The sequence below is a fragment of the Xyrauchen texanus genome, chromosome 41 (assembly GCF_025860055.1).
Source record: "Xyrauchen texanus isolate HMW12.3.18 chromosome 41, RBS_HiC_50CHRs, whole genome shotgun sequence".
Lineage (NCBI taxonomy): Eukaryota > Metazoa > Chordata > Actinopteri > Cypriniformes > Catostomidae > Xyrauchen > Xyrauchen texanus.
In genome coordinates this window covers 7,728,013-7,744,020 of record NC_068316.1, presented here as the reverse complement: position 1 = coordinate 7,744,020, position 16,008 = coordinate 7,728,013, and the positions used below count along the sequence as shown (strand labels likewise).

Here is a 16,008-nt window from a genome sequence, read left to right as displayed (position 1 = left end):
AATTCTGGTGATGTATATAATTACAGTGAATTAATTAATACATTTGGGATAAACGTACCTCTAAAAGAATATTTAAAATTAGTCAATTGTATTTCCTCGAAAATCTCATAAAAGCAGACAATATTTATAAATCTGTAGTTGGTTTACTTCCTGGTCTTACTGTTGGGGGCATTGACCTCAGGGATAACAAATTGAATTAATTATATATTAGAGAGATCTTACCAAATATAGTCCCTTCTCTAGTGCTGTTATGAAGTGGAAGCAAGATTATCCTTTGCTTTCCATTCAGAAATTGTGGTTAGACATCAATAAATATGCAATTCCAAACAAAACTAAAGAGATTCATTATAAAGTAATAAATCAATATTATCCCTGCAATGCCTTTATTATTAAGTTTAAGTTAGATCTTTCACCACAATTTTGCTTTTGCAAAGAGGAACCAGAAACAATCACATCTGTTTTATACTTGTGTTTATTCAAAATCATTTTGGTCTCAAGTATCCGTAATTATTAATTAGTTTTTTTAATTTATTTTTTATATTAAAATTAGTGATGCTATGGTCTTGTTTTGGGATTGTGACACCAGTTCATTGGCGATTGACAACACAATTGATCTTCTAGCCCTGTTTGGGAAATATCAGATACATTAAGCAAAAATGTATGTCAAATATGCCAAATATTAGACTTTTTATCATTGACTAAGAATTATTTTATGACTCATTTGTTTCCCTAAAGAATAATAATTAAAAAAGGAATCTCTTCTTTTGAATTTTTTATTTTTTTGCAAGGATGATGGTTGATGTATTTATGTTGGAATATGTTAGATAAATAAGGTCTTGTAAACATGATTGCTTGATTGTACTTGCTTTACTTGCTATTGACTATATTCCCCTGTTAAATAGCATAATACAAATTAAAATAAAAAAAGACCGCAACTGGCAGCAGTCAAAGGGAGCCGGAAATACCTGCCAAAATAACCAGAGTGGGAGGGCTTGTCGTTGGAACAGCCAATCATTCGCATGATTGAGGGGACGAAGTCTTCCTCCTTCATAATAAAAGCTAATATGATATATTTGCAGAAAGCACTGTCAAAAAAGGTAAAACTGAACGTGTTTCAAATAAAACCATGCTTCTGGAATGTCGTCTTTTTGGTTGACGTCAGTTATTTCCTTTTATAAAAATCATTGGGGATTGTCATATGACTGGCAAAATAGCTTTAACTGAGGGCTTGTTTAACGCTACAATACAAAATGCAGCTCACTTATGGAAAGTGCTGACAACATTTCTAAATATCTTATGTATGAATGCTTATTTTTTGCTCATAACATCAGTGACAGTTTTAGCTTTTCGCTATTATACTTATAAATTCATTATTTTATTGCATATGGGTAATTATTTTATTATACATTTTTATTTTTATCCCCTTTTCTCCCCAATTTGGAATGCCCAATTTCCACTACTTGGTAGGTACTCCTGGTGGCGTGGTTACTCACCTCAATCCGGGTGGTGGAGGAAAGTCTCAGCTGCTTCCACTTCTGAGACCATCAATCCTTGCCTCTTATCACGTGGCTCGTTGTGCATGACAATGCGGAGACTCCCAGCATGTGGAGGCTCATGCTACCGTGATGCTTCTGTTCTACCCGCTCCGTACGGGACTGACCCGGCATCTCTGAAGGCTACAGCCTCTAGCGTCAGTCGCTAGTGCATCTCTTGAGGTCAGGAGAGTGAGGTTTATACACATTGCACAGCTATCTATCAGCTGGCTCCCGTTACACTCACCCCCCTAAACCTCACTCCCATTCGAGTCACGAAACCATTGTGAGGCTCCTGTTCTACCCACTCCGTACGGGACTCGAATCGGCATGTGAGGCGCGTGCGCTAACAAGAAGACTAAAGGCTACTTCCTCTAGCGTCAGTTGCTAGTGCACCTCTTGAGGTCAGGAGAGTGACATTTATACACATTGCACAGCTATCTATCAGCTGGCCACTGTTACACTCACCCCCCTATACCTCACTCCCATATGGGACACAGCACAATTGTGATGCTCCTGTACTACCTGCTCCATATGGGACTCGAACCGGCGTCTCTGGCATGGGAGGCATGTGCACTAACAAGGAGGCTAAAGTCTACAGCCTCTATAGCTCCAGTCGCTACTGCACCTCAGGAGAGTGAGGTTTAATCACATTGCACGGCTATTTATCTGCTCCAGTTAAACTACTCTCCACAATCCATGCACAACTTACCACGCGCTCCATTGAGAGCCACTAATCGCGACCACATGGAGGTTATCCCAAAAGACTCTACCCTCCCTAGCAACTGGGCCAATTTGGTTGCTTAGGAGACCTGGAGGCTGGAGTCCCTCAGCACACCCTGGATTTGAACTCGAGACTCCAGGGGTGGTAGTAAGCATCAATCCTCGCTGAGCTGCCCAGGCCCCCATATGGGTCATTTATTGAGCAGATCTTGTTTAAGTGAAATGTCATCATGCACTCAATTAACACAGCCTAGTTTGTTTTGGTGGATAATGGAAAGATATCCAAGTTGTTTAATTTACTGTAGTATATTGTTTAATCGTTACTGTGGTGTAATTTAAGGTTAGATGACAGAAACACAGCAAAATACAGACTTTCTTTATGCATAGTTGATGATGTTGTCAAATGTTATATGTGAATGACACTCATTTGTGTAGTTTTCAATACTACTCAAATGTACAAATACTTTTGACAGTACTACAAGAACAACAAACAATTTATTTATTTTTTTAATTTATACCAATAAATTACTAGACTGGTTTAATTTACAAAGCCAAATGATACACCAACACTGACGTATTTTCACTAGATTATAAAACAGTCTATGTTTTTCCTGAATCTGAGCATAGTTGAGCCAACATAGCCTTTTACAGGACAGATAGAGTCTCGTTATTTTGGTAATAACTTAAAATTGTCAAAATTCTGCTGCCTTTTTGGGGCAGTCAAATTAAGCTTAATTATACAGTGAAATAAACCCAAATCAAAAACATTGTTTTCAGTTATCAAAAAAAACAAAAACATTCTTGACATTTGCCTTGACCATTGCCTGTCTTTCTCAGACCATAACATACAGTATATTAATACTGGGCAGAAATGTTGTGTAATTATTTTCATGTTGTTTAAATCATACAAAATAGGAATAGCCTTCTATACCTGTTGTCTAAATGAAGGATGACAGCATTTTGTTGTCCATATAAGACTTGAAATAATAATGACATTGCTAACAATATTTAGTTGAATCTTTATACATGCAATTAAAGAAATATGTTTTAATTATTTTATCATATGAGCTCAACCGCTAACATTGAGAAATACCTCTGTTCACTGTTGTAATTCATTACGTGTTACTATCAATGATGGGGAACATTGTCAGAGCAGAAGAATAGCCTTGTACGTGGCTTGATTCTGGATCAGTGATGATCTGGGGGTGCTTCAGCAAGGCTGGAATCGGGCAGATTCGTCTTTGTGAAGGACGCATGAATCAAGTCACATACAAGGTTATCCTGGAAGAAAACTTGCTTCCTTTTGATCTGACAATGTTCCCCAACTCTGAGGATTGTGTTTTCCAGCAGGACAATGCTCCATGCCACACACACCGGTCAGTCAAAGTTTGGATGGAGGACCACCGGATCAAGAGCCTTTCATGGCCAGCCCAATCTCCTGACCTGAACCCCATTAAAAATCTCTGGAATGTGATCATATATACCATAGATATATACACACACTACTGGTCAAACGTTTTGAAACACTTGACTGAAATGTTTCTCATGATCTTAAAAATCTTTTGAGCTGAAGGTGTATGCTTCAATGTTTGAAATTAGTTTTGTAGACAAAAATATATTTGTGCCACCATATTAATTTATTTCATTATAAAACACAAATTTAATAATTTTTTCTGGACTATTCTAAAATGATATATAAGAGTATCGAGAGTATGCATAAGAGTATGTATATATGTAATGATATATACATACATAGTAATACTAAAAATTATGTCAAACACAAACAAGGTAAAACTGGGCCATCTTGACCCAAAAGAAAAATGTAAACACAGAAAAAGACGTCTTTAACAAATTATGTAAATTCATCTTTTTTATGTAAACTTAGAACACAAACAGACAACTTAATACACATTTCCATCAGAAATCCTCATTCAGCCCGATTTGAATACGTTCTTCCGCTTCTTTCCAGCGTCGGAAGTGACGCACGATACTGCCAAGGACTCTCGCTGTGCGTACTAGCGTTCGCAGCCGAGGACTCTAGAGCGCGAGACAACATCATCATCAGGACATCAGCGAAATTCCGGATTAATTCAGCCGCAGTACCCAGAACCAAAAAACACCTCTGACCGTACGTACCCACAGTCACTGCCTGATTCAGACGCACTGCTTTAGCACATGGGCAGGATGTCTTTGACATAAAGACAGATGAAGATGGAAGAGCGGGACATAGAGTGAATTAGGATTAAGTAGGGATGCGAGATGCTGCTGTCGGCCTATAACACCGAGCCGCAGCGCTGAATCCTGCGTGCACAATGTCACGTTTATAACCATAATGTATTTGAACATCAATGCATCATTACCGCCTGTTACCATGATGCTTAAAGTCCTCATTTTATCCATGCGTGTAAAATATTTATCAGTTAACCGGTAGAGTCAGTTTACAATCGGGACGTCAGGCTAATTGAACACCATGCTTATGTTTCAGATGAGGCAGATGCATGGAATGGGAGCCTTTATTCGAATAGGAATGCTCTCGATGCTTTTATTCCCCCTCAATTGCATTTTATTTTGATGACTCAATTGCATTATTGATTAGTATTTTGAAGCTCAGCTGATGAGATACGAACAGAAACACGTTGCATCTGACAGCAGCGCGCGCCGTAGCACCTTCATTTATAAACATCTTGTTTTGCTTGAAAGGGGGTTGAATGACACTGAATGTGCCCTTTTATATTTTGTCACTGATTCTGAACTTGAGCAATGTAAAAGAAATCTAAGGTCTTTTTAAGTTTGTTTTTCCACTGGAACCATTTAATGGAATTGCATTCATTAGAATTTTTTTCATTTTTTAAACACAGCTAACATCCATCCATCCATCCATCCATCCATCCATCCATTTAAATATTGGCATTGTCACCAATTGAAAATCTACAAAATTGTATGAATGTCTCATTGTCTTTATTAGGGATCTATTTTCTATGTAGGTGGATATAAAATATAAGTAAGATTTCCTAAATTAAATAATTTACAGTAAAAGAGGAAATTTGTGTAATTGTTGGGCTTTTGGTGTAAAATAATGTTTGTTTAATGTATCTGCTACTGTACCCCCTTCCAAAAGGTGCTGAAAGATCAACATCATGAACCCTGTTTATAACCCTGCATCATCAGGGGTTCCTTATGCCAACAATAAAGGAATAGGATACCCAGGTAACCAGAGAGCAGCTTTGTCTCACTGTCATGCAGTCTATAGGATGTGTTGACTCTTGACGCCTGTGATTAAATGCATTTATGTTCCTCCATTGTCATTGTTATTGTTAATTGCTTTGATTTGTCCTCAGTGAATGTCTTGGCCTCTCTTGCAGCGGGATTTCCTGTTGGTTATGCTGCGGCAGCTCCAGCATACTCCACCAACATGTATCCTGGAGCTAACCCAGCCTTTCCCACAGGTATGGGATGCCTTGGCTCCTTGAGTTTTACTGTCTTTGAGATTGTTTCCTAGAAGTCAGAACAGAACTGGATGTGGTGGCATGTGATATGTCCCTTTCACAATGTTTCATCACACAGTTAAAACAGGGCTTATTTGATATATTCAAGAAACTAGAAAGTGCAGTTCCTATATTACAGCTCACTCATGTACTTTTATGTAGGATGTTTTGTACATTTCGCGGATGTCCTTTCACAGCTTAAAGTAAATGTGTAACAACCTTTGAATGTGTAATCAACCTTTTGATTTTAGTTTTGTAATCAGAGACATTTCTGAGTGAAACTGGATATTTAACAACAAAAAAAGTAGAGCAGAGCTTTATCCATCGGAAATGTATTTATTTTTTTGTTAAAAGGGGTGCAACATACGAGAATGGAGCTAGGTGGTTGAAAGAGAGGGGCTGAACAATAAGAGGACTTAAGGACTTTCAGATGTTTGTTTGTTTGGAATAGCATGCACCAATGAATCATACACAATAAAGACCAGAAATGTGTATTAAAAAAAGTAAATATTTTGATTTCATGTCATTTTTATCAGTCGGATTCCAGATGTAAACATCCCATTCATTTTCTCCATAGTCTAATTGATTTTTAACTATGACTTCTAAACCTTTAAAGACAGACCTACAGTTGAAGTCAGAGTTTACATGCACCTTAACCAAATACATTTAAACTCAGTTTTTCACAATTCCTGACATTTAATCGTAGAAAACATTCCCTGACTTAGGTCAATTAGGATCAACCAAAATCAAATCAGATCACTTCACCATGTACACAAGTGCAACAGTGGGTGAAATTCTTGTGTGCAGTTCCAAGCAACATAGCAGTCATGACAGTGACGAGACATATACCAATTACAAAAAACAACATATTTACACAACACAATTTACATATCAAATGTACACAAAATATAGAATACACATACAGTAAAAAAGTATATAAAGTGTATATAAAAGGCTTGTTTAAGGATCCATCAATGTGTCAGACTGTATCAGACATGCTTAGTTAATATAGGTTAGGCTTAGCCAAGTTAAATATAGTTTAATACTTAGAACACATCTTGAGGTCCCTTAGTTCGAATTTGCACTCCATCAAGTGTTTTGAACGCAAGAACGTAACGCATGTTTGTGTTGTTCTGCTGCTCAAGGGTGTTTTTCTTCACTATATAAACTGCGCGTTGCCACACAGTTGAAATTTCACTTACTGCCCTCTGGAGTAAACAGGTGTTACTACAAGCTTGCATTTCTCAGGAATCTTCCATATTACGGTCCGGGGCATTGCAATTAATGGCGATAATTTTTGAACGTGTTATTTTTAGTCAAATTAATCGCACTGAATTAACGCATTAAATCGACAGCCCTAATATACAGTAGTTGTATTTGTACAGAGAATATAATTTATGACTGTCCTGTGTGAGATAATAAGATTAATAAAGTGCAGTGCTGATGATCACTACTTTATTTTAAGAATGTGAAATGTCAGAATAATCGTAGAGATAATTATTTATTTCAGCTATTATTTCTGTCATCACATCCCCAGTGGATCAGAAGTTTAAATACACTTTGTTAGTATTTGGAAGCTTTGCCTTAAATTGTTTAACGTGGGTCAAACGTTTTGGGTAGCCTTCCACAAGCTTCTCACAAGAAGTTGCTGGAATTTTGGCCCATTCCTCCAGACAGATTTGTCAGGTTTGTAGGCCTACTTGCTCACACATGTTTTTTCAGTTCTGCCCACAAATTTTCTATTGGATTGAGGTCAGGGCTTTGTGATGGCCACTCCAATATCTTGACTTTGTTGTCCTTAAGCCAAAGCTTGTGACCAAGCTTTAACTTCCTGGCTGATGTCTTGAGATGTTCATATATCTACATAATTTACCTTCCTCATGATGCCATCTATTTTTGGAAGCGCACCAGTCCCTCCTGCAGAAAAGCACCCCCACAACAGGATTCTGCGGTTGGGATGAGGTTCTTCGACTTGCAAGCCTCATCCTTTATCCTCCAAACATAACGAGGGTCATTACGGCCAAACAGTTAAAGTTTTGTTTCATCAGACCAGAGGACATTTCTTCAAAAAGTAAGATCTCTGTCACCATGTACACTTGCAAACTGTGGTCTGTCTTTTTTATGGTGGTTTTGGAGCAGTGGCTTCTTCCTTTCTGACAACCTTTCAGGTTATGTCGATATAGGTTTTACTGTGGATATAGATACTTGACTACATGCTTCCTCCAGAATCTTCACAAGGTCCTTTGCTGTTGTTCTGGGGCTGATTTGCACTTTTTACACCAAACTACGTTGTCTCCTTCCTGAGTGGTTTGATGGCTGAAAAGGGTTGAGAACCACTGCAGTAGAATTGGTCTCCCTACACTCCTACCAACTAATTATTAGAGGTCGACCGGTAGTGGATTTCACCAATATGATAACTAAGGTCTTGTTCTGTCTTTACTATGGTAGGCAAAGACAAAGAGTCCAAAATTAATAACATCTGTGATGCAGTTTATTGTTCATTCTAAATCCCAATAATAACAAGAAAAAACAGCCAAGATTTGGTGCATAATGTGGGACTTTTATGTATAAACAAGCCTGAAACAGACTGGGGACTCTTATTTTGAAATTATGAAAAAACTATCGGCAACGTTCGTCATAGAATTTTTCTGGATAACCGATCCAAAACGCAACTATCGGCACCTATTAATCGGTAAAACCGATATATCGGTCTACATCTATTACTTATCGGAATATTTTGGTATAAACTATAAATATGTTGTTTCTATACTTCTAATCGTTATCAATTTTTTTGTAAAAATAAAAAAAAACTTTTTAGCTTCAATTTGAAATGATATGACTTACCTTGAAACAGGTTGGGTTGGGTTATAGCTTAGAAATATTGTATGAAGTTCTTAATGAAATCCCTATGGAGAAAATGAATGGGAAAAATACTTCTGGAACCAAGGTGGCTGAAAGAGTGGATGGGGACATTGTTGCACTGATTTGCTGCTAGCAAATGTTTCTATACTGTATGTTATCAAGCCAAACAAAGCCTTTATCATCCTTACAGGTTATGCTCCTGGGGCCCCTTTCAAAATGTCCTGCTCTCCAACAACAGGTGCTGTACCCCCCTACTCCTCATCACCTAACCCGTACCCTGCTACTATCTACCCTGTGAGGAGTCCCTATGCCCAACAGAACCCATATGCACAGGTAAGGTCATGTAAATTGAAGGTTGTGAAGCCCAAAGTATATCAAATCTGTTATTGGTTAAGACATTTGATGTTCTTTCCACAGCAGCAAGGCACTTACTACACACAGCCCCTTTATGCTGCACCGCCCCATGTCATTCATCATACGACCGTAGTTCAGCCCAATGGCATGCCGGCAGCTATGTATGCTCCTCCCATTCCCCCTCCTCGCCCTAATGGAGTTGCCATGGGAATGGTAGGAGGCACCACCATGGCGATGTCAGCTGGTGAGTTGCATGGTTGTAAATTAAATCAAGTACATACTTCAGATGGTTTTGGACCAGATACAGTCAGCTCAGAGTTCCTACGGTCATGGGAAATCACATTGTGATTTCCACTCCTGGAAAAGGCATGGAAATGAATACAATATTAAAATTTATGGGAAATTCTATAATGAAGTTATTTATTTTTTGTTATGCTTTGCTAAAATATTTAATCAGCTTTTTTTGTTCTTTTTAGTCCATTCTTTTCAGTATATTGGTCAAACCGGTCCACTGATTGATCTGAAAGTTTAATTAGTAAATCGTTTGGTAAAATTTTAAATAATCCTCATCCTGTATTTGCAAACAACGTGAAAGGTCATAGAAGTTCAATGGTCAAAAAGTGTGGAAACTCTGAGTGTAAAAATGCAGTAACATCCATGAAAATGCATAGAATTGGATAAAAAAGAGATTAAAGCTGAAGTGTGTAATTTCTGCACCACCAAATGAAATTACAAAAATAAACATTGTTTTCAAAACAGCTTTCTGAATATGCTCCTCTTCTGCCATTGATCAAACAAACAGAAAGTACAGCCGCCATATCATGCCATTTGTCGATTCAACGTTGTTGTGTCTCATGGGTCACTCAAAACAAACAAAAATGTTCATAGCGCCACATACACAGTGTTTTTCAAGAAAATTAACCATTAACTTAAAACACTGCCTAATAAGCTGGGGTAGGAGAAAGCATTTGAAACACTGGAAGAGTTGCTCACTTCAGGTTTAAAATTCATAATTTGTTTTCAAAATATATTGATGATGTTGTATGTATGAAAGCCAGAGGTATCATGTATGTGTGGGCTGTTTTTGTTCTTCTTCCTTTCTAGGGACGTTATTAACTACTCACTCCCCGACCCCAGTCGCACCCCACCCCTCAATGCCCACGTACCGCCAATCCGCTACTCCCACCTACAGTTACGTGCCCCCACAATGGTGAACATGGCAGACACTGTGAGTGCAATTCCAACTTGTTTTCTAGCTGTTACGATGTATATAGCCACAGAATAATTCGATTTTGTTGATCCTAGTATGAAATAATTGTCTGTTTGTTCTCTTCAGGTCACAAGATGGTAGATATGCATTCACACTGTCCAGTATTTTTACAATTGGAGCTGACACTAAAAGTGTTATCAGCCAGTTGCTCTTCCTTTCAAACGTAATGTGAATCTGATTCCAGTTGGCAGACGAAAGGAAACGTTGGAAAGGGAAAAAGAAACTTCCAAGTCTGGCTCCATTACTTCCCATCCATCACTCATTTCTACTAAATATCTCACGGCCGAAGACCAGACAAGCTCTTCATGCTGATTTGTGTTGTGTGGACTGTCTTGCAGTTTTTTTAGCTAACTCTTTAATTGGTGATAATTGAAGGAAGTTGGAATTAGTTTTTATTGGAATACCTATTGAATGCATGTTTGTATTTAAAAGACAAAAAAAGAACAGCGCTAGCTCACTCTACCAGCCATGAAAGAAGCAAAAACATCAGCAGTGATTTCAAGCAAAAATCCAAAGGGATGGGGAAAACATAAGTGTATATTAAATGCAATGTCTTAATTGTTCTTTCATACAATATATTAATAATGTTAGCATTTAAGAGGAACACATTTTTCTGTTTCCATTATATTATTATTATTTTCACCCCTGGTTTTAATTTGAGTGTCTGTAGCTCTACAGGCATTGTTTGTCTTCTCTGGGTTTGACACTGTGTTTGTTTCTGTGGTGCCCCTCCAGGAGGGCAGACCCTTAGTGTGTGTGCCTCTGCTTCAGATGCCTGTTTTTAGTTGATTAGATTTATCATTCTACATGCTCTTGCTGCAGTTAATTGTTGCACTAATTGTCTATGTGTACATAAAGTGGTTGGTTGAGCTGTATTGGTGCTGAGAGCATGCTTACTCACTTGTGTACCTTTGGTTTGATTTTCTTACATTTTAAAAGTCTTACTGAAAATTTAAAGGGCTAGTTCACCCAATAATGACAATTATGTGCTCGTTGACTCACCCTCATGTTGTTTCTGACCTGCATGAGTTTTGCTTTTCCATTGCAACGCATGAGGAGAAATTTGGTAGAATGTTGACACTGCTCTTTTCCGTACAATGAAAGTAAATGTGTTTGCGGCTATATTTCTTGTCCTGTTCCATGGAAGAAAGTATGTTTTAGGGGGTTGAAACAACATGAAGGTGGGTAATTTACAGAATTTTCATTTTTGGGTGACCTATCTCTTTAAAGTTGGAGTCATTGGTAAATTGCGACATTTTAAGTTTAAACTGTTTATGTGGTTAATTAAAATAAAATAAAACTCAATTAAGTTAATTTAATAACACTACTGGTAATCTTTGAGGAGGTTAATTTAAGTTAATTAGTTATTATGGACCCAAACACTACATTGCTTGTTACCTCATTATTACACCGTAAATTACGGAATTGTGTTGTTTTTTTCTTTTTACATTGCCACTCGTCACTTCGGTTATCAAATGTTTTGTAATGTTTAATGTGTTTTTGTTTTGTATTTTCAAGAAAGAACAAAAAATAAATACTGTAATAAATGAGGAGTTTTATGTTGGATTTTCCCCTAAATGACACCTACAGAGAACAGAAAACATTATGAGGGTAATTAAAAATATTATCAATACAAATAGGGACATGGTCTCATTAACCAGTTATGACAGAAATACAACAAACACATTAGGCATCTAATAGCAGTAATGGCCCTATCATTTTTAGAGAGCAAGAAATAATAGCCTGAGGATGTTTTAAAAACTTAATCTTGCCTACAGTATCTTTAAATAGATATTTCTGATTTGATATTGGTATATGATTGATTACATATCTGATTGAGAGCATTGCTGATACATCGTCAATAAATAATCAGAATTGTTGAGTTTTAATTATAGGATTTCCGTGAATTGGACACCAGCACTGAATCACTATTTTATTACAATCATTACATTGGCAACAACATAAGTTCAATTATGTGCTCATATTGTCATCGCTTCCTCTGAAGAGTTCAATGTTGCCAATCACATTTTAACCGCTCATTAATCCGGACAAATAGTACAGTAATGATGTTACAAAACATGGTATAAACATGCATATAAAGACGATATATAATTTCCAAAGGTCTTTGCCGTTAGTTTTGGCCATTATATCGTGGATGTGAATATAAACACATGTAATGTGAATGATTACCATTTTCATATAGCTACTCCACAAACTGTGCTATTAGCATGGTAGATTTTGGTAGGCTATTTTTGTTAGTATCATCATCAAAATCATCAGCTTGGTTAAACAATTATACATGATTTGGCTACTTAAAAAGATACTTTTTCATCCAATGCAACTTCTAATGCAATAATTGCCAAAGTAATCATAATCTACCCGAAACTCCAAAACGGAATCTCTGCAGTTCTCAGTTTTTATTGAACCTGAGAGTTTCCATTAGGTGATCAGAAACTCAATCACTAAACCACCACCACCTACAGATAACATCATATGCACTGGAGCTTTAAATGCCAAGAGTCTTTTTAGTTTATTTCACTATGTCTTTGCTACTTGGTTCATTAAACTGTATTCAAACAAGTTAGTTGATTTACATTTTACATTTACATTTACATTTATGCATTTGGCAGACGCTTTTATCCAAAGTGACTTACAGTGCACTTATTACAGGGACAATCCCCCCAGAGCAACCTGGAGTTAAGTGCCTTGCTCAAGGACACAATGGTGGTGGCTGTGGGGATCGAATCCTTCTGATTAACAGTTATGTGCTTTAGCTCACTACGCCACCACCACTCCCATATTTAGATGCTTATTATATTAAAACAGTCAATTAAATGGGGTGTACAGTATATAAGACATTTTTTATTATAATTTTTCTTTTTAGTGTAAATCAGTATGAATACAGAGGACCCAGGCCAACATATTCTAAGAAGGATTACATCTGCAACATGTGCACAGGTAGCGTTTTTCGAATGCAAAAACCTACAAAGACAATGATGTAAAAGATGATCATGATGTTTCTAAGCAAGCATTGTGAAGCATTATAAACAGTATGTTGCTGGTTCTTAGTTATTGTCTGAGGAATGGCCTAGTTGAAAAGAGTTAAGATATTTAGATATGGGTCATTTTACAGGTAAAGACTAGACAAGGTCAAGGTGCTATATGTTCAATAAACTCAAGGGAGCTCAATGATCAACATCAGTTTGTTTGTAGACACAGTTGCTCCAGCTCCACAGGAATTCCATGTATGACTAGAGTACAGCTGCCCATCGGTCAAACAATGCAGGAAAGTCCCCTGTCTTTCATGCAGGTAATATCCAAAGGTGTTAATGAGCATTTATATCTTGTCATTGCCCACCATCCAAAACCTGTATGTCTCCAGAGCACTGAGCACCAGGACATCCAGGCACAAGAACAGTTTTTACCCTCAGGCCATTTTCCTCATGAAAAATTAGACTGCCACAGGACTCCCCCATAGTGCAATAATGTAAATAAATATCTCATGTATATAGGTAAATTCACTCATATTTAACTCAATAACTCTACATACCCCTACCTTGCACATGTATTACCACTTGCAATGTATTGACACCAACTTTCTAGATGAGAACAGAAAACACGAGACTTTCTTTTGCATTCGCACTCACAAAATAACCCACATACTGACATCAGCTAATATCGACCATTTTTGTTATGACATTGTTGGCACGCACGATTCAATAGCAACAACAACAATAAAATCAACAACACTGACGGAAGACGCCAGGACCGAAGCTACACTTTTAATAGGGCTGTTTTGGTTGCATCTGAAAATCTAGTTTGCTGCCTTGCTGTCTAATCAGTTAATGGTTTAAACAACAGCATTATTGGATGAATGGAACCCATTTTTGGACACAATCTGTGTGTTCAGGTTACAGTTTACACTAGCCGTGGGAGCATGCAGTGCTGCAGCCGAATGAGAGGAGAGAGACACTTCACTACCACGCAGCATATGCTGAACTCATGTTGAAAATGCACTATAAACCTATTTCTCAACAAAGTCTTTTACAATAAAGGCTTTTATGATTCAACATAAATTACTGTACTGAAATACTCATTTACATAAAAAAGACATCTTGATGCAAGATAACCACGCAGTAAAAGGCGATCAATTAACAGGCATTAATAGAGTTCAATTACCTACTCTCGATCAACATATGATTATCTATATATATGTCATCCCAGGAAAAAAACACATCCAGAAATCACTATATTTTTTGTGTAATCGCACAGTACAGATGCGATGAAAACTCAAAGAGTGTCTCAAGATGAATTCATGCAAATACTGTATGCGAAACAAATTATTCTCTTTGGATACTTTGTTTGTTATATATTATTTCTGTTAAGAAAACTGATATATTAGCGCAATCCTCTGAGTAGCAGGCTAGCAGCTAAACATTTGTTATGCTGTATGTATGGCTGCGGACTTCTCACGTTTCTCAAAGCTATTTGTGCATTATAGGTATTTGAGGAATCACAGGCTGCAGCACCTCACACTATCCCTATATGCCCAAAAGTACTCACCCCAGAGTAGAAGCTAAAAATGTCTCTTTAAACGGCTATGAGGAACTATAGCTCTTCAGGTGCGAAAGCGACAAAAAGTACTAGTAGTGAGGAAAAGTACCTAAAATGGGCTTTAGTCCCTGCAGTGGGATTTACGAAACACAGCTGAACTTTTTAAATCGTGGGCCTCTAATCAGCTTCAGTGATTTCCATAGTTGCCTCTGGGTGACTGAATTAGACAGTGTGAATTCACACTTGTGTGATCTGGCACGGACGTAGGTGGCAGTTGGAAAAAAATCGAAGGAATGACCTTGTGCTTCGAAAAGTCATGTATGTGATCTGAACCTCACAGATTAATGAGAAATTCATTACAATATTATCACAAAATCTTCCTAGTATATATAAACAGCATTTATAATATACACAGTACTGTGCAAATGTTTTAGGCACTTGTAAAATATGAATTCATGTCATACAAAGTCCAGTAAACTTAATAAAAAAAAAAAGCTAAATCGATATTTGGTGTGATCACCTTTGCCTTTAAAACAGCACCAATTTCCCTAGGTACACCTGGACACCGTTTTTCACCGGTTGTTGGCAGATAGGATGTTCCAAGCTTCTTGGAGAACTCGCCACAGTTCTTCTAGCGATTCAAACTGTCTCAATTGCTTCTGTCTCTTCATGTAATCCCAGACTGACTCTGTGTTCAGTGGGGGGCTCTGTGGGGGCAAAAACATCTGTTGCAGGGCTCCCTGTTCTTCTATTCTATTCTGTTTGCAAAAGTAATGTTTGGGTGTCTAAAATGTATATTTCCTATTCACACACTAAATCTGAAGATATAAATAACCATCTTAAGACAAATGTTTATGTAAAACATCTTATGTGCCTAAGAATTTTGCACAGAACTGTATATATATATATATATATATATATATATATATATATATATATATATATATATATGTTATACTGTATAGATACATACAGTATAATTAAACCTACACACTATATGACATTTGTACAGTAGGATACAGCATCCATCCATCTTCAACCGCTTATCCAAAGTCGGGTCGCGGGGGCAGCTGCTCCAGGAGGGGGCCCCAAACTTCCCTATCCCGAGCCACATTAACCAGCTCTGAGTGGGGGACCCCGAGGCGTTCCCAGGCCAGTGTGGAGATGTAATCTCTCCACCTAATCCTGAGTCTTCCCCGAGGCCTCCTCCCAGCTGGACGTGCCTGAA

General features: G+C 37.5%; 1 protein-coding gene across 4 annotated transcripts; it reads left to right on the top strand.

Moving 5' to 3' along the window:
* The first annotated feature begins 4,245 nt into the window (after window positions 1-4,245).
* On the top strand, window positions 4,246-11,768 carry fam168b (family with sequence similarity 168 member B). 4 transcript variants are annotated; one of them, XM_052114019.1, is made up of 7 exons: window positions 4,246-4,383; window positions 5,374-5,462; window positions 5,618-5,701; window positions 8,793-8,935; window positions 9,023-9,200; window positions 10,061-10,184; window positions 10,293-11,768. In XM_052114019.1, exons 2-6 carry the CDS (start codon window positions 5,393-5,395, stop codon window positions 10,168-10,170), a joined length of 585 nt encoding a protein of 194 aa, XP_051969979.1. In that variant the 5' UTR covers window positions 4,246-4,383; window positions 5,374-5,392; the 3' UTR covers window positions 10,171-10,184; window positions 10,293-11,768. The 4 variants fall into 4 exon arrangements, with proteins under 4 accessions (XP_051969979.1, XP_051969978.1, XP_051969977.1 ...); XM_052114018.1 differs by having other exon boundaries at window positions 9,020-9,200; XM_052114017.1 differs by having other exon boundaries at window positions 5,594-5,701.
* The last annotated feature ends 4,240 nt before the right edge of the window (window positions 11,769-16,008 follow it).